This window comes from Monodelphis domestica, chromosome 5 (genome assembly GCF_027887165.1).
Source record: "Monodelphis domestica isolate mMonDom1 chromosome 5, mMonDom1.pri, whole genome shotgun sequence".
NCBI classification, from domain to species: Eukaryota; Metazoa; Chordata; class Mammalia; order Didelphimorphia; family Didelphidae; genus Monodelphis; species Monodelphis domestica.
This window is the reverse complement of record NC_077231.1, coordinates 154,943,935-154,971,850: the sequence shown is the minus strand read 5'-3', so window position 1 is coordinate 154,971,850 and position 27,916 is coordinate 154,943,935. Positions and strand designations below refer to the sequence as shown.

The 27,916-nt window shown below is 33.6% G+C and overlaps 1 protein-coding gene across 4 annotated transcripts in view; it reads right to left on the bottom strand.

Annotated features, from left to right (window-relative positions):
* The window catches only part of SEMA3D (semaphorin 3D), a 242,136-nt gene that overhangs the window by 202,150 nt on the left and 12,070 nt on the right, over nucleotides 1-27,916 (bottom strand). For 3 of the 4 annotated variants that reach the window (XM_056799465.1, XM_056799464.1, XM_016426051.2), the window contains exon 2: nucleotides 23,884-23,934. The exons of the other annotated variant lie outside the window; for it this stretch is intronic. Coding sequence is in view for 1 of the 3 variants with exons in the window: in XM_016426051.2 (XP_016281537.2) it covers nucleotides 23,884-23,886 (3 nt within the window). In the remaining 2 variants the exon portion in view is untranslated. The remainder of the gene's footprint in view (nucleotides 1-23,883; nucleotides 23,935-27,916) is intronic. 4 annotated transcript variants of the gene reach the window in all.

The following is a 27,916-nucleotide window of genomic DNA, read 5'->3' as shown; positions in this document are numbered from 1 at the left end:
TTCAGCCGTCACTCAGGAGTCCAACCTCACATACTATAATCAGCACCAAAGTTTTCACCTTCTCTGTTTCCCATATGGACCCATTTACCTAGTCTTAGGTAGCTTGGTGTCCTCATTCTGACCCCCTGAACTTGAGGACATATCTTACTGGTGCCAGATTCCATGCATATACCCAATCATCTTAGCCCTGCCACAGCTCAGAATTCCTGAGTTTAAGCAAATTTCACTCTCAGTCTTTCTCTGGTAGCCCACACTGTGCACCACCATGTCTGACATGCATTTTACAAGTTTAAAGAACTCATTTTTATTTGTTTAAAGAGATGAAGGTCAAGTATTTTAAAAAGTGATAACATGCAAATAAAATCAAACAAAATCAAGGGTCAATTAAATTTCAAATATAGTAAAAATTTTATGTGGAACATAGGAGGATGGGGGAGGGTAATAAAGAACCAAGTTAAAAATTGTTAAAAATCTAATTCACAGGATTACAAGTCAGGATTGGTTCTAAGTAAAATAGCCCTGCCTTGCTTTTGGAAACCATCAACTTATTTTTAGGTGCTCTCCTCTATACTTTTTTACCCTCATGTCTCCTCAGTCCCAGCACTTATACACTGTACCTGTGAACTTAATGATTCTTATGCAATATAAATTATTGTTGATCAATTGTTTTTCATGTCATGCTCAACTCTGTGTGACCCCATTTGGGTTTTTGGTTTTTTGGTTTTTTTTAGCAAAGATACTGGAGTGGTTTGCCATTTCCTTACCAGCTCATTTTACAAGTGAGGAAACTGAGGGAAACAGGCTTAAGTGATTTGCCTTGCCCAAAGTCAGTTAATATCTGAGGATCAGATTTGAACTCAGAGAAATGAGTCTTCCTGACTCCAGGCCTGAATATGATTAGATTTCTTAATATAAATCCTTTACCCTAACATTAATAAAATGCTTAATTAACTTGTTAGGTGACTGACTGTTCTTTCATTTCTGTATGCCCTGTTCTCTGAGGTCTCTCAATTCATGCTTAAGGTAGTCACTTATTATTTTCTTAGTTTAAGCCTTAATATCTGGTAGTAAATGAATAGCAATAGTATACAATAATATACAATTATTAATTGCTTTTCTTGAAATAGCTTTGAGAAAGAGAAATCTAACTCTTCCTAGCTCTCCATCCTCTTCACCATCTAGGACATATAGCAAGAACCATAATTATCAATTTCTCTTTTTCACACCTATTACATTTGCTCTTCACCTTGTAGTTATGATCAAGAACAAGTTATTTCACAGCTCTGTGCCTCAGTTTCTTCATTTGCAAAATAGGATAACATTATTTATATTATGCACTTCGTGGGGCTAGTATGTATGGGAAAAGATTTTATAAATCCTAAAATACAACTTATATATACATATATATATATATTTATACAAATTCAGTAGCTACTATAATCATCTTTAAGAAGCGTCACCTCAGATCCTCCTTAAACTGTCTTATCCACTAACTTCCTACTTGCTTAATGGGGTGTACAAAATATCCAGGGAAGACTAGAACCTCTGGTGTAAGGACTTGCCCAGACCTCAGAGGGATGCTTTCCTCTTCTGGTGACCACCTGTCACTCATCTCTTGTGTGTGGCTTCAAAAAACTGTAGCATACACAGAAGTCACACCTTGTAAACTGTATTAGCAGGAGGGCTTAACCAGGTTGAAGGTAACCAGCTGACTTCAAACCTGTCAGTGAGGTAGAGAAGTATCTATGAGAACAATTTATTCCAATAGCCAAGAAGGCAGTGGAAGGTACTGTAGAGAGCTTACGGTTCAGTTAGACATGGAAGAAGTCAAAGTTATCCACTACATCCTAAACCATCACCAGTTATCATGACTCTTGCCACTGGACAATGACTCTGAAGGACAGAGTGAAGTTGACACCATTTTAAAACTGCCTCATTTGCATTCAATTTATGCAAAAGTCAAAAGATATCACCTATATCATTGTACAAACTAGCTTCACAAGCTACCCTACACATGCTGCACTCTATGGTCAGATATTTTGATAATACCCTTTTTTGCACCCTTAGCATTCCTCAATTCTCTAACCTTTGCAAGTCAATTCTCTAACCTTTGCATCAGGATGGTGTTCATCTCCATCTAGTTAATCTCCAATATCTTCTTTTTCCAAGTCAAACTCCTGGGATATTGTATGCTAATGGAGAAAGTCATCAAACTGTTGATTGCTACAAATTCATGTCTTTCAAGATCCTCAGTTAGGCTTCACTAGAGCTTGTTAGTTTTTTCATTGATCTGTTGCTGAATTCTTGTCTCACTTTTCACAGTGACTATTACATTCATACCCCTTTCCACTCTAATCTTACTTATTCCTGCACTCATTTCCTTTTTTTCCAAGAGTTAACCAGTTCGAACTTTTTCAACTTCCCTTTCCTCAACCTGTGACCTTTCCCCCATTACTTCTCCCTCCTTTCTTCCAGAATTTATTTGCTCATAACTCTCCTCTTTCCAGGCTGGCTTCTTCCTTTCTAATAAACATGCAGAGGCTTTTCCATCCTAAAGAAAAATTCCAATGAAACATCAAGTCCCTTTTTTTACTATCCTCTATTTTTTACAACAATTTTGTCAAAATAATTCATAATGGTCTCTACTCCACTCCCCTTACCTTAATAATCAATTTTCAGATTTGTGTAGATGTCCAATACTCTACCTATAAATAATAGCTTTCTCTGTGCTCCTCTTCTATCCTGGAACCCAATGTCCTAGCTACCTGACAGACATTACAACTTAGGTTATCTGGCCAGAATCTCAAACTCATATTTTCAACAAAATAGTCACTTAATAATTCAGTAAATTGTAAATACAAGTATTGCTAATTTCATTGTATAGATTAGAAAACAATAGCTCAGACCACTTAGATGGCTTCCCTATAATCACCAGGCTAGTGAATACCAAAACTAGAATTTAAATTTTGTCATCTCTTTTATTTCCTAGTTCATCTCTCCTTACCCTATTTCATAGAAACTCTCCTGATACCAACATTCTTCCATTCAAAAATGGTGGGAAACACATTTATCTTTAATTCTCCTCCTTGTGTGATCACCAAATTAATTCAATTTTTCCTTTAAAATCTATAATCCATCATTTCCCCCCCCCCCAATTCCCATTGCCATCACCCCAGTTCAGTCTTTTTTAGGTAATTTATTTCCACAGCCAGGCAACTTATTCTAGTCTCCCATTACTTTATGCTATACATTTCCTTTGAGTTTATCTTCTCGATGGCTGCATTATGTTATTACCTGCTTAAAAATATTCCATAACTCCCCCTTGCTTTATATTTAAGCCTCTTGTTATTCTTTCTCCATTTGAATTTTCTGGTCTTTGATTCCACTACTTTATATCCACCAATACTCCTGAGAAAAGGAAATGCTGAAATATGCACTTGCTAGCATTCCATATTACCACAATTGTATTCATTACTAAACTGTAGCAATGTCTTACTTCACCTGGGCTTTATAATTGTCATAATCTTAATTTTATTCATGATATATGAATAAAAATGCATTGAATATTTTATTGTACATCAAATATAGTTTCTTTTCTTAAACAACTTGAATAAAATGAGTTTCAAACTTAAAAAGCATGGTGCCAATCAATTTTAATCATCACCTTAAAAATATAGACTAGAGACACAAGCAAAGGTATTTTTCCATAGAGATTTGAAATATGCAGCCTATTAGATTGAGAAAAGCCAGAAATCACAAGGAGAATTGCAAAGGCTGCTGCTGGCATGCAGAACAAAATTTGGGAAGAGCTAGATGGTGGTCCAAATTAAGATAAAGTGAGAAAATGGAAAATAACCAGAAGAATGGGGTCATGAGTCAGGATAAGCAAGTTAAATTGAGGGAGGGTGAGAGGAGAGAGAGAGAGAGAGAGAGAGAGAGAGAGAGAGAGAGAGAGAGAGAGAGAGAGAGAGAGAGAGAGAGAGAGAGAGAGAGAGAATGAATAGTACTCTACCCATGGGAGAAGGATAAACTAGAAGAGTTGACTGAGGATGGGATTGATTTGGTCATGCTTTATTTTGTGCATGTAAAGACAAGAAGGATCACTATAATGAATACCTCAGGGAATGCAAAGGCATCATAGCAAAGGAGAGAGAAACATGGTAATAACCCCTTCTTAGAATAGAACTGGGGAGTCTGCACCTGGTGTACAGACCTTGGTCCCTCATTATCCACAAAGTGTAGAAAAACTGGATAAAGTTCAGAGAAATGTAAGGAAAATGAGTAAGATGCTGGGGAGAATGATTTATTATAAAAGATTAAACAGCTAAATAAGAACCGTTTGGGGAGGCAACAAGCTGGTAGAAAACATATCTATCTCCATACAAACAAAAGACATAAACGCTAGGTAGCATTTTTTTTGGCCTCCTACCAAGGGGAGGTGAGTTAAGAAGAATAATTATAATGAAAGGCAATGGATACCACCTTAAGATAAAGGAGAAACAAGAATTAGTTCAGCCTCTAAAGAGGAGTAAGGAATATACTAAGAACAACAGCAACCTATATTGTCTATATGTAGCCAACCATATGATACAATTGAGCTGGTTACAAGCAATTGACTCAGGAGTCTTAGGAACCCAATCAAACATATAGACAATGACCATTTGGCTTAACTATGCAGAAACTATACCTTGTTTTATGACTTGAATAAAATGCCTGTCCATATGGATCTTTGAGTATTTCAGTTGAACAGAAGTGGACTATATTAATAAAGTGACAGAATCCTTTAGTAGGTGGAAGAGGTGGAAAAATGATATGATCCTCTCTCCCCACCTTTTCAGAGATCTGTGAATTTGTCTGAAATAAATTATACAAGGCATCAAAATTCAGGATTTTTTTTTTATAATTGAACACTGTTCTATAGGAAGCTTGAAATCCCAAGAACTGTGTAGTGACTCCATGGAAAGGGAAGCAAAAAGGTTCCCCAGCTATTCTTAATAACATTCTTAATAAAAGTCTTGTTTATTATTGGCCACATGCTAGTGCATGTCCACATTAGATTCTCTCTATATTCTCTATGAATCACTCCTGTAGTACCCATATCATCATAGGAGGCAACTACCTACTTATGTGTCATTTGGGGATTATGAATCTTAGCTGAGTAAAATCAGTGTAGGAGCTTCTAAATTTAATAGAGTTTCATAAAACATGTCTTTCATTTGAATGATACTGTGATAACAGGTTCCGGAAGTTTGAATGTCAATATTTTGGGGAAATATATCTTCTTCTTGTCAATGGAGTTTCCTTTTTGCATCTTTTTCTTGCTTAACATTGCCACATCTTAAAAAGAAAAATCTCTGATCTTTAAATATCAGTAGGCTTCCTCAGTTTAACATTTTTATCAATGACTGTGATAAAAGTATAGATGACATGTTTATCAGATCTACTGATGGTGCAAAAGATCATATATTTAGAGCTAGAAAGATGTAAGTACCTTAGAACCTCATCAAGGCATCTGGGGCAATAAATTTCTAGTTACTTCCTTGACTTTTCTTTCTGAGCTTCTAAGGATTCCTAATATGAGTCTTCCTGAGTATGACAACACATGTGGTAGCTACATTCTATGATATTTATTTTACTGAGTACGCAACGATCAACAAAATCCACTTCATTTTCTACTAAATTCCTTTTAATTTGAATTTCAAAATTACATGAAAATACATTTTATCAAGCCTTCTGAGGCATCTGTTTTAGAGTTTAGAAATCTTTTGATCCAGTAATTCTTAATTTTTTGTCTATATTATAGACCCCATTAAGAGTATGGTGAAGTCTTTAGACTGTTTCAGAAAAAAAATGTTTTAAGTGCAATACATAAAATACTTATGAATTAAAAAAACAATTATATTGAAATGAAGTTATCAGAACACTGTTATGCAGTTATCAGAACACATGTACCTGACCAAAAACTTCTCATTCTGATACTTTAAATTTTGGTCAAGAAAATGAAATCTGAGTTTCAAATATCATTATTTAACTAAACATTTCTTAAGTACCTACTATATGCCATGAAGTATGCTATTTGGGAGAAACAACGAACAGCAAAGGGCAGTCCTTACCCTCAAGGGGCTTAAAATCTAAAGCCTTACTCACCAGAAGCTCTGACTTTAATTAGTAGTAGTCATAGAAATACTACTTTTTGTTTTAATGTCTTGAGTTCTTTGCTCAGGGATTCCTAATACATACCTCAATACTATATTTGAGGGCAAGGAAATAAAAAGTATATGTTAAAAGATTTCAGGGCTGTACTAAGATCATTAAGATACAAGAAGGCATAGGGGAAAATTGGCTATTGTGCTGGTGGACTTAGATTTGAGTCCTGCCTCTGCTGTTTGCCTATGAGATCGTGGGCAAATCATTTAAACTTTCGATGCCTTAGTTCTCTCTTCTCAAAATGAAGCACTTAGATTAAATGAGAGTTTTTTAATGGATGGTTTTTGAACTTCTTTATACAATGTTCTGATAACTGCATTTCAATATAATTGGGGTTTTTATCCGTATTTTATTTATTGAACTTAAAACATTATTTTTCTGAGAAAGGGCTTAAAGGCTTCACCATACTGCTAATGGGGTCTATAAAATACACATTGAGAAATCCTGAATCATATGATTTCTAAGCTTTAAATCAGACCATTTGGTGATAAAGAAGGAACTGGTGACCTCATAGAAGCTAGTCTCTATTGAAACTTGATTGCAAAGTTTTGAAGAGAGAATAAGGAATTGGATGTGTTGGCTATAGGAAAGTTCTTCATTCATGGCAAGGAAGGAAAGGTGAAAGATAGGACAATAGGTGAATTTACTGAATGAGTCAAAACTGTTTTTTGTTTATTTGTTTTTCTTAGGATTGAGAAGATGAGGAGAACAGCAGTGTAGTAGACATGAAAAAAATACTAGATTTACAGTAAAAGTACACCTGGGAACAAATCCTAACTTTTACAGTGTCTATGTGTCCTCAGTGAAGTTGTCTCACTTCTCTGAGATCTCTATTTTCTCAAGATGAGATGATAAATTTCCAGCATTTCTCTTGCAAAGGAGCCATTGCTATTCCTTAGAGTCCTTATGGGCTAGCAAAGGCAAATTCACATAGACAAGATTGAGGGGATCTGGAGCAAGGAGGGACCTCAGATTAGACTTTAGTCTAATCCTTTCATTTTGCATTGATAAAACCAAGGTCAAAGATGGGTAAGTGGCCCAAGGTGACCAAAGTAGTGTCAGAGGTAATATGGAGCTAAGCTTGTTTTGGATAAAGAGTTGCTGTTCTCTCTACTCTGCCACATTACCTGGGAGAGTGTCCCCTATTACTTATAATTCTCTGCTCTCAGGGTAACTAATAATCATGGCCACCAAAGAGGTAAAGATGTTCTCCCTTCTCTACCTCACCCATGCCCATTATACTATAAACTCTTTGACAGAGTGGGGTGGGGTGACAAAATCATTCATTTTTTAACTAACCTCAAAGCCTAGCAAATAAGTAGTTATCAAATTGAACTGAATTGTGGATCAGGTAAGTAGTTTTTGCATTTTTATGAAGAGCAAGAATTTTTTGTCACCATTGAAATCAAATTGTTTATAGGTATATTAATTTTTTCTTCCATTGGGAAGCAAATGGCTTTTGCAAGTTAGCTTTTCAGAAAACAAAGACCCTACAATCAGTAGAAAAAGCATTTAAATTAGGCTGAAAAACTATTTTTGATTCTATAGATTCTGGAGGTACTGTTTTAAAAAATTGCACACCTTGAAGAAGATAGTATTATTTTCTGATAGATAGAGGTGTTTTATTGTTTTATTAAAAATTGTGACTATTTTGAGCCCCAAAGATCTAGGAACAAAGCATACAGGTAACAGGATGCATCATTACCAATCATAAAATAGTGACTGAAATGTTTCGAATGACACAAATCAAAAAGATTACTTTAGGAATATTACAGTTCTGCATTTTTACTGGTATTATTCCAATATGCTATCAGACTAAACTATGAAAAATTATCTTTGGAGAAAGCAATCATACTTCCTAAAATCCCTTGGATCTATTTCAAGAATAGGAGAAAAATGCCCCTGAATGTATGATCAAAAGCATTTATAGTGTGCAAACATTAACATTTTAAACATGGTTACAGAAAACATTTTAATTCAAAATTTACATGAAGGATGGAGGGACGTATTTTCACTATCAATTCACCACTAATTCACATTGTTTGGGGGAATTTATTATTCCAGGAAGGATGGAATTTCCCTTAATGGGAAGGCATACATACCCATACCCATACACACACACACATAATCAAGAGATATGATGTAATAAACAAATATGTGAGTTGTTTTTCTCTTTTAAAAACTGAAAAGCTGCACATCTGTTTCCTGATATAATACTTCTTTGCTGACAAATAAGATGGGAGTAAAGTTTCTTTTAGTTTCTGCTCTTATAAAAGTGACCACAGCAACAGAGACTGTCGCAAAATTTAATTTCCCTTTTTCACATACAAATGAAAAATTTGCAATGATTTCTATTGGTTTATTTTTAAACTTATTCACATGTGCAGTAGGAAATAGGGCACCACTGGCAGCACCTATACCAAATAAGAGTGAACAATTTCACTGAAGACATTTCTTTTGGAGAGGAAAAAAATCCTAACTTTATTTGAATATTTTATTTTATTTATTTATATTATATTTGTATTTATTTATTTGAATATTTTATAGGTGTTATTCTAACAGACTATTTCAAATCCATTGGAAATCTAAACATATAGTCCTGTCAATTAGCCCTTCTGAAACTCCAGAGTATTTTCTTTAATATGAGAAACTACAGGTTTTATATCCTAGGGCAATATTAGAATTAAACATTAATGACATACAGCACTCTTGAAGAATTTTATAACTTATACATCTTGCCAAGATCAAGTTTTCCAAGCACTAATTAAACTCAAATACTACTAAAACTCACATTTAACAATGATCAAAAATAAAATCACGTTTTAAAATAACTAAGAAATTACCAAAGACTGCAGTTTTAAAAGCTCGGGTTGATGAAGTAGGGCAAAATGGTGGACATGGCAACATATTAGTAGTGCATGTTTCTCTCTGTCTCTCCATATATATATATATATATATATATATGTACAAACACACATATATACATGATCTATGTATATATGTGTATGCATGTATATACATATATATCCATAACACAAAGTATTTGTTAAGGACTTATGTGCCAGGCACTAGAAACAGAAATTTAATTAATAAAAGAATTCCTATATATAATATCTTCTGATGTATGTACATAACATATGGGTATATAGACTATTTGATAACTAAAGAGATAGATGAATATATCTTGTTAGCTATGAAACTGATGGTTAATAATTAATTATCATGAAATTCTTCGATAACATAATGGTCTCTCTCTTTAAACATTACCTCCCAAATGAATGCAAAGATAAATCTTTTATCTTCCAGAATGACTGTCTAGATGATTTTTTCTTGTATGTTCCAATATGGAAGGCTTCTTAAACTTTTCTGTGCCATAGACTCCTTTGGCAATTTGGGAAAAGCTTAGGTACTCCTCAGAATAATATTTTAAATGTATCTAGCAAAATATATTGGACTACAGAGGAAGTGAATTATATTGAAATACAGTTATTAAAATACTTATTTTTAAAGTTCATCAACTGAGGGCTAAGAACTACTACTCTCAGAGAAAAAGAAAAAAAATAAATCTTATGGTGAGAATATTTACTATCCACAACAACTTTTATTTACATAGTATTTTAAGAATTATTAATATAATTTTCTTACACCAATTTCATGGGATAGGTGGTAGGAAATAAAAGAAAACCACTTTCAGTTTTTATACAAATAAACTGAAGATTAGGAAGCTTAAATGACTGGGCAATGTTCATGTAGGCAGCGAATTTCAACACTAGAAAGCAAAGTGAGGACTTCTGAACCTAAAAGTAATATTCCTTCCACTAGGTGATGCTGATTTAAATCCGTTTATCCTCTCTGTCTGTATTCATTCCATCTTATTAACCATGTTATTCGTTTAACTGATTTTCATACAATAAAGAATATATTGATTTTTCTATAGCAACTTGACTTTTCCTTTTATAACTTGAATCTATTTTTTAATTGTATTCAACAACAGGAAAAGAAATTCTTTCAATAATCTGAGTCATCATTGATGTCTTAGTCAGAAGAATAATATGTTGGCCTTGTAGTTGCCCTCTCAGAAAATCTGAGGAATCCCTACAAGGAGTTTGCTCAACAGAAAAGAAATATGGTCCAAATATAGCCTAATATAATAAAAGTGACTCTAATCCACATATACATATGTGTATATAAACATATTTTATTATGAACTTGACAGTCCTCAGAAAATATGCAAAAAATCACAAAATAACAAGGAAGAAAATTATATAAGAATGTTTTAAATATAGAAGGTTGTATAAAATTGACGACTTATGTAGCTGAGATTGCTGGAGCAGAATGGATGATGTGAAGATTGGATTTGGCTCTCCTCTGATTGTAAAGACTTAAATTGTAACTCATGTCTATTTTTAGATTTTAATTCCCATAAGTGTAAACACCCTACTTAAAAGTGAAGTACGGAGACCTGCCTATTTTTAGATTCAATCACAAAGATGACAAATATCCCACTTAATCATGAAGTGGGATGTCTGTGACCCACGTGTATGATAGTGAGTGGCAAATCAGAATCGACTGACTGCCTTCTGGGCAGTCCTAGAGCAGAGTGTCAACTGTGATTGGTAGACCTAAAATTAAGGGAAGGACCAGGAAGTGACAGGAGAGAAAATGCCTTTAAAAGAGAGAGTGCTATACAGTTTTGGGGTGGTTTCTTGGAGTGGGGTTCAACTTGGACTTCTACTTCTCATGGATGTCAGTTCTTCATGCTTTTGAGTTGATGCTGGTGAGGAGGGGCAGAAGGATCTGCTGACTGGACTGACATGTAGTGAATGAAAGCTGACCTTTAACTGCTGGATTTCTTTTTGAAGAGACTTCCCCAGGTCTTGGCTACAAGGGTTGAGGCCTATCTGGTTGAGGACGAAACTCTCTTGCCTAGTTTTTGAGCCAGGGGCTGGAGATAAATTACTTAGTGCTCAGGCTAGATATCTTACCTTATCTTCTTTCTGATTTCTTGCTTCATTCTTTCTAAATTTTGTAAATAAATTGTAAATAAAATCTCTTTGAAATTAATTAGATTCCTGGAGACCAAAATCTTAAATAATCAAGTCCAACCCTTTTTAAAAAATGAACCCCGTTTCACCCTTACAATGAGAAGCTACAGTTTTTCCTTCCTGGTTTGTTAGCTGACTTGATTATAAAGTTCTCAAGAATGGAGTGACCCCTTGCGTCAATATTTGAGGATCTGTGATTTTGTCTTATCCAAATAATATTGCTGATGCTTATCAAATCCTTCAGTGATTCAGGATGTCTATGGTGTCTGAAAGAAGCTGTGGCTCCAGTTTATCGCCTTGTGAAGAGCGGAATGATGAGCTTCTTCTAGTTTGCTAGCCCAACAAATATCCAGTTGCCCATTAAGTTCATACTCAAAGTCTTCCAAGTTCTGAGTAATTTTGTGAAATTTTTATTAGCCAACACAATTGTCAAAAACTCAGTCCCCTCCCTATGTCAATCAAATTTCAGGCCCAATCTCTATCTCTAAAAACATGCTACCCAAACTCTTAGCCCAATATGCCAATGGAAAGGGGATTGAAGTCAGTAATACTTAAGTGTTTTTGTAGCTATAAAATGCTGAGTCTTTGAAACAACCTTAAAGAAAACAGTATGGTTCTTCATTAAGTGAGTTTTGTAATATATCCTCTGAGACAAGTGTTTTATCAGCCTGGCTCTCTCATTTAAGTCCAAAACTGGAATTTAGTACAAATACTTAGATATTAGTTCTGAATACCACGTATTAAATAAGACACCTGGTTGGAAACACTCCAAAACACTACTGGATGCATACCAAATTGAATCTGTCATGTGCTTCAATGTTTACTCTGAAGAAAGCTGGTTTTTTTTTAAGACTAACAGGTTGTTTGCTACTTGGGCACAGTAGGATTTTTCTCTGAACAGTCAGACTAATGCTAAGTGCATTCTGACATGAGTTGAGTAAAGTAGAAGGCTTAAAATGGTGAACAAATTGACGTTTTTATAAGATTTAAGCCTCTAGCAAAGTTTTATGCCAATGCCTCATCATGGTAGGAATTTAAGCCTGAGTTTTTGAATGCTATGCCAACAGAGCAGAACCTCTGCCAGATTCCACTAAGCTGAAAAATATACATGGTCATCCATAGTGACAGTTCTTGACCCCTGTTAGGTGGCTACCTAAGAATTTTTGAAAGCCGATTATTACTAGGTTAACTATGGCAACTCATGAAACAAATAGAAATTTAAGATGATTCTCAGTCCTCTTTGTCCCAGTACAGTTTCCATAGGGATGACAGTGGAAAGAGGCAAGCCAGAGTTCATTATCAGAAAGGTTTTTGATTGTCAATAAACATTAATTTAAGTATAGCTATGTGAAAAAAAGAGATCCTTGCCCAATGAGTAAAATAACAAGCTACTGGAAGAAATCTTTCACATAAAAATCAATCTTTTCATTATAATTCAAAGAAGAAATAGAGATAAACCACAACAAAATGAAAGGATGCATCTTATCACACAAGAGAGGTAAATAAAGGAATTGGTGGAGTTGGCTTCATTGTGTGCCCAAAAGTAACAAAATTTCCCATAATTACATAGTACATACATCTCACCTTGGAATACATATAATGCTTATAAATAAAAAGAATACAACAATTATGATAGACATTTGTGCTCATATTTCAAGCAAAGTAGTAGTAATATGGAAAACTGACAGTTCCTTCAAATCACATTGATATATACCTTTTTATTCAATGGTTTTATAAGTTAAGAATTAACATCCAATTATTCCAAGTATTGTATTCTATAAGATTTATTAAAAATCACTTGAAGTAAAATAAATAAGAACAAAAGAAAAAACATAGGTAAAGAAAAATTTTCCCAGTTGCATTAGCTGGGGAAAAAAGAATGAGGGGAGGGGTCACACAAACTTTATCTTGAAAACTTGAGGATGTGATGTGAGAAGGAACATGGGAAGCTGTGATTTAGAGTCCTGGGGAGCAGATTCTAATTATACAGTTTCATTGCAAAAAATAGGCACATGGAAAATGACAATGTTTATATTAGAAAATACTGTTCAGAACTACAACAAGAAAGCTGGAGAAGGCTTATAGATAATAGAGTTTTCATATCTTCCTTTTACTTTTTATTTTAATGTAAATCACAATTTCATATTGCTCACTGTCATAAGAGTGAACTCACACATAACCAAAACCTCAAAATAAAACTGTAAATCCACTGATATGAATTCTTTGATCCATATCCATCCAACTCCAATAGTTTTGTCTCTGGAAGTGGATAGCATTCCCTATCATAAATCTTTGAGGATTGTCCAGATTATTATATTATGGTGAGTAGTCAAGTTTTCACAGATTATCATCATACAATATTGTTATTATTATGAATAATGTTCCCTCAGTTCTGCTTATTTCACTCTGGATCAGTTCCTGCAGATCTCTCCAGCTTTTTCTGAAATCATCTTGCTTATCATTTCTTATAGAACAATAGTATTCCATCACCAAGATGTACCACAATTTGGCCAGCCATTCCCTAATGGATGAACATCCCCTCAGTTTCCAGTTCTTTGCCACCAAAAAAAGAACTGCTACAAATATTTTTGTAAATGCAGGTCCTTTCTCATTTTTATGATCTCTTTGGGATACAGACCCAGTAATGGTCATATGTTTCTTCTAAAATAAAGTCAAAAAGAGTTGGAAAGGTGAATAGAGAACAATGTAAGAAATTAAGTTTATTATCTTAATAAATAAGAAACAATTGGTTACCAGTATATGTTATTTCCAAAATAATTAACTATGTATAGACACACTAGGAACGAGCTAGAGTAAAATTGTTTCCCCTGAATATATTAAGATTATATAAAATTTATTGATGGAGTCAACAACATAATTTGTTTCAATTATCCTACTCTTATCAACATCAGATGAGGCAGTTATGTCTTCCAACAGCACTTGCTATTTTCTCAGAGGTCTTCTAAAAGCACAAATGGGGAAACATGTCTATACACATACACACACACATATATTTTCTATAGATATTGAAGAACTTTAGTTATTTGTTTGTGGGTGATGATTGAATTAAGTCTCAGTAAACCACAGATTCCTCCTCAAAGAAATACAAGGTCATTCAAAAGATAATAATCTAACCACTCACACAGGAAAAATACATGGAAATGGAGAGAAAAACTTCCTGCTGGGCAGACTCAGGGACACATTTGGAAGGACAGTAGATTGAATTAAGACAGCAATTAAATATCTCATTAAGTATTACAGATAGAACCGTAATCAGGATAAAATGCTTCAGAAAAACTGTGGAGCACTCTTCATGATCCTAAATTGTCTTCTGTCATAAAAATTATTTTTTTAAGAATCAATATTCAATTCCACAAATTGGAAGAGACGTGGAAAATAGGACTCAGATTTTTGAGGTGTCATAGAAATACAGATGCATAAATACACTATTGGTAGGTTATCCATTCTGCAAAACAAATGGAATTGTCCTAAGAAAGTTTCTAAAATGTCCATGCTCTTTGATCTAGAGATCCTTCTATTAATTACCTATTCCAAGGAAGTCAATGATAGAAAAGAAAGTACCATACATATCAAAATAGTTAAAACTGCAATTTTTTACGAGCAGAGAATTATAATAAGAGTGCAATGGAACGTTATTTTATTACAGGAAACAGTGATTAATATAAAGAAGGATGGGAAGACCTTAACTTGTATAAAATAAAATAAGCAGGACAAGGAAAAAATAAATGCCTATAATAGCTCTACAAACATAAATAGAAAGAACAATAACATTTGAAACTGAATGCTTTAATAGCTTTAATAAACAAATTTTGTCCCAAGAAAGAGATAGAAGAGACATCTCATCTGTTTTTGAAAAAGTGAGAATGAATGTAGAAAACAACATACGATAGAAATAAATCCCATTTAAATTAATTGTAGACAATATAAAATACCTAGGAGTACACTTGTCAAGATAAACCCAGGAACTCTAAAATCACAATTACAAAAAACCACAAAAACAAAACAAAAACAAAAACAAACAAAAACACCTTTTACACAAATAAAACCAGATCTAAACAATTGGAAACACATCAATTGCTTCTGGATAGGCCAAACCAATATAATAAAAAATGACAATTCTACCTAAATTAATTTGCTTATTCAGTGCCATACCAAATGAAGTACCCAAAATATTTCAGAGGGCTAGAAAATATAATAATAATATTCATCCCGAAGAACAGAAGATCAAGAAAGTCAAGGAAATTAATTTTTTTTAAAAAAGAAAGGAAGCTAGCTTAGTGTGCCAGATCTCAAATTGTATTTAAAAAAATGGCAACGATCAAATAATCTGGTATTGACTAAGAAACAAAATAGTAGACCGGTGGAATAGATTAGGTACTCAATTAAATGATCACATTAACCTACCATTTGGCAAAACCAAAGACCCAAGCTTGTTGAAAAATAATTCACCATTTGACAAAAATTGCTAGGAAAATCGGAAAACAGTATGGCAGAAATTAGGCACAGAGCATTTCTCACACTATATACCAAAATAAAGTCAAATGGATACATGATTTTTAAAAAATGATGAAACTATAAACAAATTAGAGAAACATACACTACTTTACTTATCATATATAGTGTATATATGAAGAATTTACGTCCACACAAGACATAGAGAACAATGAGATATAAAGTAAATAATTTTGACTATATTAAATTTAAAAGGTTTTGCACAAACAAAAGCAATACAAAGAAGAATAGAAGGGAGAAAACAAACTGAGAAAATTTAAAATTTCTCTGTCAAAGTCTTCATTTCTCAAATATATAGAGAACTGAGACAATATATATAAGAAAATAATACAAAACATTCCCTAATTGACAGTTGATCAAAGGATATGGACAGGAAATACTCAGATGAAGAAATTAAAACTGTTTTTACTGATATGAAAAAAATCTCCAAATTACTATTGATTAAAAAATGCAAATTAAAATAACTCTGAGGTACTATCTCACATCTATCAAACTAATATGACCAAAAGGGAAAATGATGAATGTTGAGGGGATATAGAAAAATTGGGACAGTTGGTGGAGCTGTGAACTAATATAATCATTCTGCAGGACAATTTGGAACTATGCCTAAAGGGCCATCATGCTGTGTACTTTTTGATCCAGCAATATCACTACTACTTCTGTATCTCAAAGAAATCAAAGACTGAGAGAAAGGACCTACTTGTACAAAAATATTTACAGTAGCTCTTTAGTGGTGGTAAAGTCCTGGAAACTGAAAGGATATCCATCAGTTGGGGAATGGCTGAACCAATTGTGAAATATAATTGTAGTGGAATACTATTGTGCCATAAGAAATGATAAACAAGATAATCACAACGAACCTGTAGTGACTTATAGGAAGTGATGCAAAGTGAAGTGAGCTGGACTGGGAGAACACTGTACACAGTAACAGCAATGAAGTACAATAATCAACAGTGAATGGCTTAACTGTTATTAGCAATGCAAGGATACAAGACAATTACAAAGGACACAAGAAGAAACAGGCTATCCATTCCTACAGAAGGAATTGACAAAGTCTGAATACAAATTAAAGTATGCTGTTCTTCACTTTATTTCCTGCATATTTTTTCTCTAATGTAAGCAATATGTGTCTTCTTTCACAACATGATGAACATAGAAATATGTATAATATAATAACATCTTGGAGAAAGGGAAGACTTGGGAGGGAAAGAGAGAATATGGATCACAGAATGTCAGAAGATGATTATTAAAAATTGTACCCACATATAATCTGGGGAAAACATTTAAAAAGAAAATGACATGTCAGATTTGTTAATTTGCTATACTATTTTCCTTCCTTTTTAGCTCATTAAAATATGGAATAATTATTTAGGAGGGGAAATATGAAGATTCTTAATGGAAGGAAAGATGAAATATAAGTGGTATAAAACAGACTATATCAATAAAACTATTAAAAAGTAAAAGTAAAAGATGGAATAAAAAATTCTGATGGCTATATGTGGGATCATAGTTTTATTGTGTCAGTTGTACTGTGATTAATTTAGATGTAAGTTTAGTTTTCTATAGAGATATTTGAGGTTAGATTTTTAATGAAATATTCTAAAGGGAAACAAACCCCAATATCCTCCCAGTAATTATCTTCAGCTAGGCATTACAGAACACCATGATTTCTGTAGAATGTGAATTGAAGGTGACTCAAAATAGAATCTGAACATATACATATAAATGTACACACACATATTAAAGAAGTGAGTTGAATCTTATTTTTGGCTAATTATGAAAAACATTTTCATTCATATTTTTCATCAGGTAACACTTATTCTCAAATTCTACTTCACTGTCTTCATTTTATATTATTTATTGGTAATAAATAATAATAAAGGGTATACAACAGGGTGGTCAGGGAAGACTAGTACTTTTGGTGTAAGAGTTTCTCGAGCCCTTTTGGGGACTGCTTTTCTCCTTTTGTGTTCAACTGTCACCCAACTCTCACCTGTGCCTCCAAGAAGCGATAGCATGTGCACTGCCCACAACCTGGAAAACTGTCTAGACAATTTGGGATAAACTAGGTTGAGGGTTTAAACCTCTCAGTGACTTAGGTCATGTTCACCCCTAGCACATGAAGATTTCTCCAGAGAAAAGAAGTAGATGAGAACAATAGGTTCCATCCACCCTGAAGGTGGTGGAAGTAGTAACCGTGGAGCCCTTAAAGAAGACAATCTCATCCACTGCCTTCCAGACCATCACCAGATATCTTGATTTTTATCTTGCCACTAGATTTCAATGACTCTAAAAAAAGTGAAATCAACAATTCTGTGTGATTCTTCCTCACTTAAATCAAATTCATGAGTGAGTCAAAGGATATTACCAGTGACATCATTTTGGTCCTCTTCAAGTACAAAGGACAACAACCAATTGGTAATAATAACTCAAAAAGATTTGAGTTAGCTGCTTACCTGCTCTATTACATGCTGTGATAAATACAAAAACTACAGTCATAAATCTGGAAATGTTTAGCCTATATCAAACTACTTGCTATCTCAGGGAGAATGAAAGGAAAGAATTTGGAACTCGATATTTCTTTTACATTTTAAATTGTTTTTACTTGTAAGTGGAAAAAAAATAAACATTAAAAAAAACATTAAGTCAGATAAATAAGTTCTCCACAGGAGACTGATGTGGTATATTAGGGGGAAAAATCACAGTAAATTTGAATAAGACCTGGTTGTGAGCTCCTTAAATGCAGGGGATATTTCTACCTTCCTTTTTGATTGAAGCATTTAGTACAGTGGTCTAGCACATAGTAGATACTTGAATACTTTTTAACTTGACTTGACTTGTGTGACCTGGGCAAGTCACTGGACCTCTAGACCTAGTCAGGAGATCATCAGATTGGATAATTTCAGACTCCTTTCAATTTAAAAACCCATGATTTATAAATTACTAGCAGAACATTAAAAAAGTTATAAATAATGATAGAGATAATAGGATCAGTCAAAAAATAGAGATATTTGCAATCTAGAATCCTCAGGAAATACTTTGTAGATAAAATCATTCACAGACTGAGCTTTGAAGAATACACAGGATACAGAGGGCAGAGAGACTAGGAAAGGAAATTCCATTCAGGTGGAACCTCATGAACAATAAAAAATAAAAAAAAAACACACACATTTGCCATGATAGAAGGCTTTGACTGAGTACTTAAAAACAAATCTACATATTAAAATTCTAACCCTCATTTCTGTCATCTATGATCCAAAAATTTTGCTTATAAGATGATATCTATACAAATTTTACCATCTTCTATATACCGAGATGTATTTTAGTACCCCTTTGAGATAAAAAGAAATTGCTCAACTTCCTTTAGGGGGAGAAATTTCATGAGGTAATTGTATATCCAGTGGGAACCAAATTTGACCTCAGAATATGGCAGAAGATGTAATTTACTCTGTGGTGAAATTTGGATATGGTATGCACTCATTTCAAAAAACCCTGATTATGCATTTATCTTACGCACAACATTCAAAAGGAAGTATAAAGGTCAACACCTTTTATTTCTGAAAGGGATGTTAGTCTATTCTATCATAATAGATTAAAAAGCTCCATTACAGCATAATACATGGGCTATGTAATGCATTAAGGTAAATCTATCAAAAATAACAATCCCATTGTCATGATGTGTCATTCTTCCTTACATTCCCACTACAATTTCCCTAATTTAGACCACGGTCTTCTCCTGCCTACGATAACAGTCTAGTCTCCAAATTAGTTCCCATATTCCAATATCTCACCACTTCCAGTACATCATTTGTCTTACTGACCAATTAATATTCTTCAAATACTTTAGTTCAAGCCTGTGTGTAGAATGTTTTCCCTTTGCCTGAAATTGAAGATCCTCCAAAATGTAAAAAGGCATTTCTGCAGAAAGATTATACAGATATATAAGCCATGGTCCTTATCCTCATGGAGTGAACAATTTATTTGGTGAGATAAACCACATACATAGCTACAAAATGCCACAATAAAGAATTTGTATGTTATTTCATAGAAAGTGAGAAATTGGGTCAGTCATTTTTCAGTTGTGTCAGACTTTGTGACTTTCTTTGGGGTTTTCTTGGCAAAGACAATGGAGTGGTCTGCCATTTTCTTCTCCAGCTCATTTTGCTGTTTACCTGTTTTCTAAGGCAAACAGGATTAAATGACTTGTGCAGGGTTATGCATCTTAAAAATGTCTGAGGCCAGATTTGAATTCTTCCTGACACTAGGCCTTCCCTTCCCTGAAAAAATAGTAAAGATTTACAAAAGGAAGATAGATATAATTGATATATTAAGAAGATTAATCTGGCACAGGCATAGAAGATGTCCATCTTGCAGGAACTATTAAGAAGTAGAGGCAGAGAGAACAATTGGGGCACTAATTGTAATAGCTACTAGATAGCACATGTATTAATGGATCTGCCCTAACAAATTCTCAAAAAAATCTACAAGAAGATGCCAGGATTTTTTTTTCTTCCACCACACCCCAGCTGTTCTACATGAAATCCCCAGGGTCAGGCCAATCAAGTCTCCCATTCTTTGGGTCACTGTGGAACTCTACCTGGAATCCAGTATCTTTCCAATCAGAACAATAATTTAACCAAAAGCGAAAACAAATAAAAATCACAAATCAGGCTGACACATTTTCATTAAGAGAAATGACAGATTTACTTGGATCCAACAATATTGTTTAATGCTTTTATAGTTTCATTAGCAGGAAGGCATGCTGACATTATAAATAATTAATCCTTAAAGAAATGCTAATGCAAAAAACTAAAAGCCAGAGGAATTAATGGTAAATTTGTAAGATGCTTAAATTAAAAAGGTCCATTAAGTTAAAATTTGAAATGTCTTCCTTCTTATGATTTATTTGACAAAGAATTATCAATATATGCTGATTAAGTCAGAATACCAGTCAATAAGCATCTGACTTAAGGGGGAAAATTAATTTCCCCTGTGACATGGCTCTAACTGAAGCCAGATCATATTCTATTTGCAACTATAGAAAAATAATTTATATTCCTTTCACATAAAGATTAACATAAGAGAATATTATTTTTAATGGATGGGGACAGGAATTATACATACAATTTCATTTGTACAAGGAACACCCTGATGAGGAAACTCTCTTCACCAATGCAGGGCACTAGCTTATATGAAACTTAGAGACTTATCTAGAACATTGAAGAGTTTAAACGGTTTGCCCAGGAACACTTCAAAATAACTTTGATTTTGCTTAGCAAGGATATGTGGACCAGAATAGTAATTTTACTAATCTGTAATTAACATAGACTATGATGACAAATATGCACAGACATACCAATATACCAAGGCTGGATGATCTGAAGAAAAAAAATGTTTAAAGTATGATAAAAGGATCTTCCCATGTGGAAAAATAAAAGATTCATTTTCACTTCCACTTACTCAGAAACCAATTTGACCTTTAAAGTGTAGTCTCTGGGAAAAAAAAAATGTGAGCCAATGCTCTGATTGTTTCTATGCAGATCCAGATGCCAAAAATCTGTGAGCAGAATCTGGTTTAGAGAACAAAGCCCTTGGCCATGATCTATCAGTTGTCTTGCAGTTGGGGGGGAAGAGGCACCTCTGAATACTTGTACCTTCCTGGCACCAGTGGGGTAGGGAAAAGGAGGAGGGTGGAAGTGGGGAGAATGTAAGGCTTCTGCCAATTGCCAAGGAGAACACAGTCCTTTTAGCTGTAATCCTACCACCATGAGAGTTTATGTGAGGTTGTGGATGGCAATCTGGTAAATCCATAAACTTTTATTTTGACATAATTTTCTTTGTAATTTTATCAATTTTATTTTGTGGATTTAAAAGCTTTATCTTGTGAAGGGACTAGGGACTTCAGAAGAGTACCAAAGGGATCCATTTCCCTCACACATCCATAATATACACAAATTAAAAATTCCAGTTGTGGAAAGAAAACTATTTGTAATCACAGGATCATAGCCAATTAATAAATAAATAAGCAGCTTAAGCAGTGCAGGGGATAATGTGTTGGACTTTAAGCTATGAAGGGCCTTGGTTCAAATCCAGCCTCAGAACATTACAATCTGTATGACCCTAGGCAAGTCATTTAATCTCTATTGGTCCCAGCCTCATCATCTGTAAAGTGGGGATATAATTACAACTACCTCCCAGAGATGTGAGAATCAAATAAGATATAAGCATTAAACTGCTGGCTATTTGCTATTATGATTGTTTACTATGTGCTAAACACTATGGTAGGAACTGTGATGGATACTTAATTTAAATTATATTCATATAAGTTGAAAGTAATTTTACCAAACTATGTTTTTCTAATCCAAGACAATGGCCTTAAGGAAGCAAACTGCATGACAGACTTTAAAAGCAATGGATATAAGTCGAAAAGGAAACTGATTATGCTATGGTAACAAAGAAGATTTATGCTTGCAGTGATGGATCAGGACAAGACAATCTAAGCAAAGGAGCCTAAATCGAATGGGTGAAACTAGGTTGCGGAGATCAAAGACTTGAAGACCATTAACATGGCAGAATTGTACCTTTATAAATGATGTCAACAAAACAGGAATATATCACTGACATAACATACTTCGTGGAAAAAGAGGGTCATCAGTTGACAGCTAAAAGGACCTAAGAGTCCATTTAGTTTAACTCCCTCATTTTACAGAGGAGGAAACTAAAATTAGTCACATTCTAGCAAATCTCTTTTATAACAATGTATGTAAATTTTGGTATTGTGAAGATCCATTTTATCACAGATCAACTTGATATTACATATATAATTTGATTTTATGTGAATAGGATAAGTGACGAAGGAATACTCAGAGTTTCTTTTATTATTCTATTTTCTTGTGAGGAGAGATTAATAAAAAGAAGAGTACTTTGGTTCAGTATGTATAAAGAACCATACAAAAAGACTATTCCTTAAAACCCAAACACAAAAAATATCATATGAGAATTAATTGAAAATGGATGGGTAGTTCTAAGAGACATACAACTCCTGGTATCTGTTGATTCATTTTGTGGACAGTTTATGCTATGAACAGAGAAATCTAAAAATCAGAAAAGAGGGTGATCTGGTCAAGTAATAAAACCAGAATATAATCAATGAAGAGAGTAACATTGCTCTAAGATCAAAAGAATGGTTCCCAACAAAAATGAGTAGGTGTTCCATTGAAGATTTAGTAGATGGAATGTACTGGATTCAAAATTGATAAGAAGACATCAAAAGGCTACAATAAGTATTACTGGGAGTATTCATTTCACTGAGATCACAGATCCATGGAAGTATCAAAATCGCCACTTCTCTTCCTTTATGTTCTTTGTACCATTTGATTGGGGCGGGGGTGTGCAAAAAGAAGACCCTTCCTCAGTTATCAACATAGCAGTCACAGCATGGAAAGATGAAAAAATGAAATATAATATTGGTTCAACTTCTTCCTGGTTTAAAAAATAGTCAAGAATCAATGCTATTTGAAAAAAAAAATCCTTAGAAATATGCTTCCATTGCTGGAAAGTAGAAGAGAAACAACGTCCAAATGTAGTCAGTTTCAATGAGCCTTTAATGAGAAGGTCCAGGAAATTATATTTTTCACTACATACTGAAAATTCTTGGAATATTAATCAAAAGAACAATTTACTGAACAACATAAAATATGTGTTAAATAAAAAGAAGATTCTAAGGTATGAAGGTTGTCAAGGGAGGTGGTGAAATCAGGAAATACCTTGTCCTAAAATTCACTGAAATGTAGTGAGCATGTGTGCAATTTATATTACTAACTTTCTACAAATACTCTTACTTTTTAAATTATGGACTGATGACTCTTCCCTGCCAGAATTCATCACATAAAAGGCATTATGGTACTTCCTGTTGCAATTACAACTTCTAATGAAGCCCAAGTAAAGTGAATTCAATGTTTTCTCTTCTAGCCCTGTATCAGTGTTTTTGTTTAATTAATTAGAATGCTCTTGAGATAATGAGCTAAACTTCAATATTCAACAATGTAGTTTATAATAGAAATACTTTGTTGCTTTAAATCCCATGTCTGACACTTACCATTTGTTGGACAATGGGCAAATTGTTCTTTCTGATCCTCAGATTCTTCAACTGAAAAAAAAAAATAGAATACCTATAAAATCTACCTCACAAAACTGAACTGTCTTTAAATTGATTATACATTATGTATTTATTAATATATTACATATTATATGTATTATATACATATACACATAAATTGAGGCAGTATATCTATTGGGTCAATCAAAGAACACAGCCAACATTAATGTAGATATTCAAATCACCATACATTCTGTATTTTTTGTGGCTGATGTAAGTTATCTAAGATGGGATGACTTTCAAATTTTTTTTTTGCTACTTTTCTGGGATTTCAATAGAATCTACATCTAAAACAACAACAAGTGCACAGAGCACATTAGTCATACTAACAACATTTAGCATTTTTCAGACTTCTTTCATTATTTTAAGAATTTAAGTGGGATACCATTCTTCCTACTCCCCAAAAGGGCCTTTAGTCATATATTCTGGAATAGAATTGCATGACTATTTCCAAATAAGCCCTAGCAATGTATTTTATATGTTATGACTCATACATTCTTAGAAGAAAAAGAAAAACAATGCATAACTAGCCTTTTTATCAGCTGACACACTACTAGACCAATTTTACACATACTTTACTAAATTTATAATATTCTTTGGTTAGCAAAATAGATAGAGAGCTATAAAGGACTATTTAGTACAACACTCTTATTTTATGGATAATGAAATGAGAGATTCAAATAGTTAAGTCACTTTCCAGAGCAGAAAAGATGGGATTCAAAACTATTTCTTCTAACTCTGAAAGAGCCAACACTGTTTCCACTGCAGCATACTACGTCCTCAAATTACATTGATAGACAGCTTAAATTCCACATCTTCTAAGCACACAAACAGAAATATATATGTGTATATATATATATACACATATATATTTTTTCAAATAATGATATGAATGTTGTGCACATAAAAAGGAAAGAGAAAAATATAAAATCAGAGAAAGGATCATTAACTTTGAACAGGAAAAAACCTGTCATCTGGCCACCTTGGCAAGATTACAAGGAAACAGAATCACTGCTTAGGATTGATAGCATCTGGCATTGTAACTTTTGCCAGTTTTCAGTTAACTGATAATGTCAAAGAGAATCCTGGAAAAAGACTGAATTGTTCTTTCAAAAAGAAGGAGATAATATATGGGATCAGCCTGATTTTATTTTTTTCATTTTCATTCATGTGGGTTTATCATTAGTGAGCTGGACAGGACATAAACCTGTCTTTGGAGATTTGGATTTTGGGGACAAGACCTTTGATTTTACTAATACTGGGAAATGCTGGTAGGGAAACCCCCTTTCTACCAATAGAGATTACAACATGGTCTGCAATGTATAGTCAAGTAGATTTGCCTGGGTCACTGAGAAATTAAATGGATCATCCAGGGCTAGATGGACAGTAGAACAACATATTGAATCAGGTCTTTATCACTCTAAGGCAGCTTTGGTGAAAGTTTTCAAGTTCACATGCCTGAACTGCAACTTCAAGTTGCCTGTGAATCCCTTGCTTCACTCCAGGCATTGGACAAAGGAAGTACTCACTTTGGTTGGCTGAATAGAGGGGTGAGGTATGCAAAAAATTTCCTTGGGTGCTGGGAAGAGGGGGAACCTCCCCCTGTGCTGGTTGGGCATGTGTGCCAAAACTTCACCAATGCTGCTCTAAGACAACTTCTCTATCTTCTATACCATTCTGCCTCTTTTAAACATTCACATAATATTTTAATATAATCTTATAATTTGGACAAGGAAACAATTTCACTAGACAAGAGCTATCTTAAAATATTTTTGCAGCTTACAATTAAAAAATAGTTCATGAATTACTAGATAATTTCATGCTTTCTTCTGATAGCTCTCCATTCTACACCAACATCCCTGAAGACTCTAAACTACAGATGACTCCCTCCCCCTCCAAAAAGAAAAAAAAATCATAGCTAATATAAGAAATCCACAGCATATTACCAACAATGACTTACATGGAATCGGAAGAATAAAAAAAATCATCAAAGCAAAGGAGGTGGATGGTCATTAAGCATGGGGAGATACAATGGTAACCATGATTATTAAAAGATTCCCTGAAAAATTTCAGTTAGGTAGACAGAGGATAAATGAATTTTCTAAGTATGGGGACTAAAACTGCACAAGATAAGTAAGCATAGATAGACTACCAGTAAAAGAAGCATCTGTAATGCTGAGATAAGCAATTCAGTAAGTATTGATTATAACTTTGACATGAGATTGATCTTCAAGAGAAATAGGAACAGAAATGAATAATGCTTTTATTTGAAAAACATTATCTCATCTGATTCATTCATCACACTCATTCTAAGTGCTTACTATGAAACTGGGCTTAAATGCTTTATGAATGGAAGCATAATGATAAAGAACAGGGTCTCTTTACTCAAGAGACCTAGAATATAGTAGGGATATTGAGGCATGTTTATAGAAAAATATATTACATATTAGATTACAAATCCACAAGTGGAGTACAAACTGCTACGAGACTAGATGAACTAGGTTTCACTTTTTTAAATTTTCTACTTGCTCATTATCTACAATTCTCCACTTTGAATTTCCTACACACATTTACGTTATCTCCCAAAGCCACTAATCTCACCATGTGTGGTAGATCAGAGCAGAGATGACAAAGAAGTAGCTCAACAACTCCCAAGTCAAGCCTGAAACAGATGCAATTGGGATATATTTATCAAATAAAAAGCAGTAAAAATAATGTTAGAATGTGACTTTCTAAGTCAACACACAGCCTGCAGTGATCTTTAAGGATGTTTTAGTAATCCAGTTTCTATTTGAAGTTGACACTCCTGTTCTGAAGTATTCAGCAACTAGATAATTTATTAAAAACAAACATTCCAAAATGCTAAGAAATCAATATTCTATCTCCTATTGATCCCATATTTAAAGTAATAAATGAATGGGCAACTACAGCATTAGAAATGAAGTATGATAAAGAAATATACCATAACTAAATTAGGGAACACATAATACTTTAACTGGTAGACCTTTGTAAAAACAGAAGACTTTTTGACCAAATATGAGATAAAGAGGATTATAAGAAATAAAATGAATAATTTTGATTATATTAAATTAAAAGGCTTTTGTCCAAAAAACCCCTAATGTAACCAAGATTTGAAGGGAAACAACAAATTGGGGGAACATTTATAACAAGTTCTCTGATAAAAGTCTGATTTCTCAAATTTATAGAGAATTAAGTCAAATTTAAAAGAATACAAGTCATTCCCCAATTGACAAATGGTCAAAGGATATGAACAATTTTCAGATGAAGAAATCAATGCCATCAATAATCATATGAAAAAATGTTCTAAATCATTTTTGATTAGAGAAATACAAATTAACACAATGCTATAGTATCACCGCACATCTATCAGATTGGTCAATATGACAGTAATGAAAAGTGACAAATATTGGAAGAGATGTGGCAAAATTGAGACACTAATGCATTGTTGGTGAAGTTGTGAATTGATTCAATTATTCTGGAGCACAATTTGGAACTATGCTCAAAGGGCCATAAAAATATGCAAACCCTTTTATCCTGTAATACTAATACTGAGTCTAAATCCCAAAGTGATAATAAAGAAGAAAGAACTTACTCCTACAAAAATATTTGTAGCAGCTCTTTCTGTAGTGACAAAGAATTGGAAATTGAGAGGATATCTCTTTATAGGGGAATGACTGAACAAATTGTAGTACATATTGGTGATGGAATACTATTGTGCTATAAGAAATGATAAGCAAGATGATTTCAGAAAAAGTTGGAAAGATCTGCAGGAACTAGTGCAGAGTAAAATAAGCAGAGCATTATACACAGTAACAGGAATATTGTATGATGATAAGCTGAAATAGGTGGGTAGAAAACTTCACTATTATCAACAATGCAATGATCTGGGACAATCCTGAAAGATTTGTTACAGGGATTGTTATTCACCTCCAAAGAAAGAACTGTTGGAGTC